We start from the raw sequence: 3,775 nt of genomic DNA, 5'->3' as shown, positions 1-3,775 counted from the left end.
GCTTCTGATCCCGTCTGACAGAAAAATATAAGGCTTGAGCATACATTAAAAATCAAATACAACTCTCAGATCAATACATCAAAACTGGGCCCACGGTCAGGACACAGAAAAGGGTTCAGCCTTGAGAAAAAGCTCTGTGGCATTGCATATGAGGCAACAGAAATGACAAACGTGCTGAATAATCACTCTGAACAGTGAGAATATAACTAGTATTATCTTTATAAACATGCAAGTACATATATATCAATAAACTATATAAAAGTGTTTGTTTGGTTTTGGTTGCAGAGTGTTAAGACACAAGAACATTGTTGGTGTGAGACCAAAGAAAATCTGCTGGCTACTTTCTGCCATGGAAAAACAAAGCTCAAGCACGTAAGACACACTTCTACGACTAATCTGAGATAATTTGCGGTCCAGATTTAGTTTGGTCTCTGTTCATACTTTAAGCACCATAGATGTAACAATTGACCATCCTTTGACTCCCCCTGTGGGCGAGGAGATCTACTTGCGGCCTACGGTCTCCGCCAGCTTCTTGAGTCTCTTCTTCAGCTCCAGAGGAAACTTCTCGTAACATTTCTTACACACCGGCTTCATGTCAAATTCCACAAACTTGTTCCTAAAACACAAATTTTGCTTTTAGGAGTGTGATTTTTAACACATTCAGGCCAGAAACATAGTCTACATGTATGCGTTCCATTCCAGCTAAAACTATCAAAAAATAATTTTTGATAATAAAATAAAGCCAAAATAAAATAAATATTTTTGAAATTAGAAACATTAGAAACATTGCTCTGAAAGCTAACTGTAATTAAATAAATTTAAGTTGAAGTACTAAAATTACTAAAACTAAAATAAAGCTAAATATAAATATAAATATTAAAAAGAAAACAATTGACAAAAGCACAAAACAAAATGACTAAAACTAAAATGATCACTGAAAATATTAAAAGCCAGTTTAAAATATTAAATACTATAATAAAAAAACTATAATAAATAATATAATAAAATATTTTATTAATACTTAGGCAGTGTTGTGCATTAATTAGGTCTATGAATGACCAAAAAAATGGGTGAAAATATTAAAAATATGATAATGCTGAACTGACAAATGAATACTGGAAAATAGAGATGCATCTAGATTACAATTCTTGCTGATAACAGTAACCATATTATTATTTTGATGTTATGGCCGATAACTGGCTGATTTTAATTTTAACTAAATTTTCACATTTTAATAACTAAATTGAACATTTAAGACAGACAAATTCGCTACAATTGAAGTTAAGCATCACACCAATCTAAAAAATTCTATTCATTTTGAACACTATTATTAAATTACTAGTGTTTTCTAAGAGCAAGGCCCAATCCCATTTTTACCCCTTACCCCTCAGTTTCGCGCATTCACGTGAAGGGGTAGGGGTGTCTCGATTTTGGTTGGAGGGGTAGGGGGAACGGCCAGATAGCCCTTCAAATGAAGATTTTTCAGGAGCACACTTCAAATGAAGGGGTATGAGAATTACCTCAGCAAAACCGGCTACAGCGGCAACATGGCTGCCCGAGCGAACAAAAAGCATTTTTTGCACTAATAAAGATTTGAATGAAAAGTAATCATTATTTTTATTTTACATTCAATTGTGTATTCATATTTACGGTCATGTTATTTAAAGAAATGTTTGCAAAAAAAAAAAGATTTGCTAATGTTAAATCATTACTGACTGCACGATAGTGCCACAACATATTTTCATATCTGATCAGGGCGATAACCACCATAGACATTGAGGGGAGCTAGTCCCCCCCAATAATTAGAAATCGCTAAGCCTTTTTCTCAAATATGGCCAATTCGAGAGAGAGAGAGATGAACGTTGTGTGTATGTGCGTCTCTGCGTCTCTCTTTACAATAAGTGAGTTTACTTCAAAAACTGCGATTTTATCCTCTTGTTGCTGGAAAATATAATGTAGCGATTCAGTATTTAAACAATGTTATTAATACAAGTCGCGGGGCAGCGTTGACAAGTTTCTTTGCTCCTGAATGTGTGAGCTACGTGATCTCCAATATGTATGTGTGTGTGTAAGCAGCGCATTAATATAGAACGGTAAGGCTCTAATGCACACCAGTATAGGTGTGTGTATTGTAGAAGCTAGACGACGTATAACGGTATAGCTGACGTGTAACGGTATAGTAGTGGTATATCATTTCTCAGGGGAATATTTTTATGCCTAACCCTTGATACTCTGTTTAAAGAGAGAAGGAGAAGGGGTAGGCGTAGGGGTAGAGGTAGGTGAAGGGGTATAAAATAGAATTGGGATTGGGCCTAAGTGAGAAAAAAAAAAAACAGGGAAAGTAAGCATGCACAATTAAATATCCAATAACGATCAAGGATAACAAATACAGGGAAAAGTTGCTGAAAAATACATTAAAAAAAATAAAATTAAAAAATAAATGGTGAGGCTGCAGACACTAACCAATGATAATGAACGAGTGAAGCAGATGAGCAAGAAGAAGGAAAAGGAGAGAAAAGAGTTACAGACAGACGGCGATGACTTTCTTTCGCCGTTCGCGAGAATCACGTTCACGTTTCGCCAAACGGCTCTTCAGCTCTTCCGGCAGGCGTTCGTAACAGTGTTTACACACCGGCTTCAGGTCCACCTCCACAAACCTGTCCCTGCAGGGCCACCGTCAGGGACAATGAGGGAGGAAAGAGGAGAAACAAGCGAAAAGGAGGGGAAATTGGATGGAAGATTGGAAGAGGAATGGGTTTGAAGTGGGAAAGAGAAAGAGAAATGGAATGCGGTAGCATTTTAAGAGCCAAGGAGAATCGAATGGGACAGAAGTAGAGAATAAAAGAGTTAGCTGGAGAGAAAGGTTAGTAATGATCCAAAGAAGTAGGCTACATCACAGCAGCCGAGACCCAATTTAAAGGCACTTCTGCACAAATTTACACAAAACACAGCTACCAAACAGTCGCTTAGAGAAAAAGGAAAGAGGACAGATTGTGATATAGGATGAGTACACATGTGTGTAAAATCACTTACTTGAGGGTGAGCTTGGTGTTACAGGTCGAGCATGAGAAGCAATTCACACACCAAGCCTTATTCAGAGCCGACACCACTGAGAGAAAACACAAAAACAACTCAACTCACAACAGCAGCACCCTAGCCATAACAACAACTGCATATCAAAGCACTATTTTTTGTAATTATTATACATTGAAGCTTTAAAGGTTGGGAACTAAATGTCAATATCATGTTCAAGTAAAGAGCAATTACCATCTCCTTCGATCACACGGTTGCAATGATAACAAACATCACCAAAGAGCTGCACAACAGACAGAACAGATGCTTTAGTCTCACAAGTTTCATTATCCACAACACAGCCTTTTCAGATCAAAAGGGGCTTTGAAAGAAGAGCCAGGCATGTGTTACCTGGTTGTAGTGAGTCTCGCAGTAAGCAAGTCCTTTTCTCTCATAATGACGGTGTCCCAGGAAAGGCTTCTCGCACTTGGCACAGACAAAATGCTGTAGAGACACACAAACACACACGCTGTGAGCATGCCATTCAAATATACACTACCATTCAAAAGTTTTGACTGATTTTGAAAGAAGTCTCTTATGCTCAAAGCTGCATTTATTTGAGTTAGGGTTGCACGATTAATCGCATGCGATATTTAATGCGCATCTTATCAGTAAAGCCGGTTCTGTAATCAGCGGTAAATCTCCATCACCTGCGTGCTTTCACATTGAGCAGCATTAACTACACAGAGCCGTTGTTCACTGA

The 3,775-nt window shown here is 37.6% G+C and overlaps 1 protein-coding gene across 2 annotated transcripts in view; it reads right to left on the bottom strand.

Moving 5' to 3' along the window:
* Nucleotides 1–347: 347 nt before the first annotated feature.
* LOC107687747 (LIM and senescent cell antigen-like-containing domain protein 1) overlaps nt 348–3,775 on the bottom strand; it is a 10,345-nt gene continuing 6,917 nt past the window's right edge. Inside the window, exons 7-10 of one of the 2 annotated variants that reach the window (XM_016485200.1) lie at nt 3,424–3,516; nt 3,268–3,316; nt 3,034–3,109; nt 348–616 (exon numbers count right to left, since the gene is read on the bottom strand). In XM_016485200.1, the coding sequence (XP_016340686.1) occupies nt 502–616; nt 3,034–3,109; nt 3,268–3,316; nt 3,424–3,516 (333 nt within the window). In that variant the 3' untranslated portion in view covers nt 348–501. Of the gene's footprint in view, nt 617–2,396; nt 2,664–3,033; nt 3,110–3,267; nt 3,317–3,423; nt 3,517–3,775 lie in introns of those variants that run through there. The other variant, XM_016485199.1, reaches the window with a different exon arrangement.

The sequence above is a fragment of the Sinocyclocheilus anshuiensis genome, unplaced genomic scaffold (assembly GCF_001515605.1).
Source record: "Sinocyclocheilus anshuiensis isolate Anshui unplaced genomic scaffold, SAMN03320099.WGS_v1.1 scaffold165, whole genome shotgun sequence".
Taxonomy (NCBI): Eukaryota; Metazoa; Chordata; class Actinopteri; order Cypriniformes; family Cyprinidae; genus Sinocyclocheilus; species Sinocyclocheilus anshuiensis.
The sequence above is the reverse complement of the archived record's forward strand: the minus strand, read 5'-3'. Positions and strand labels throughout refer to the sequence as shown.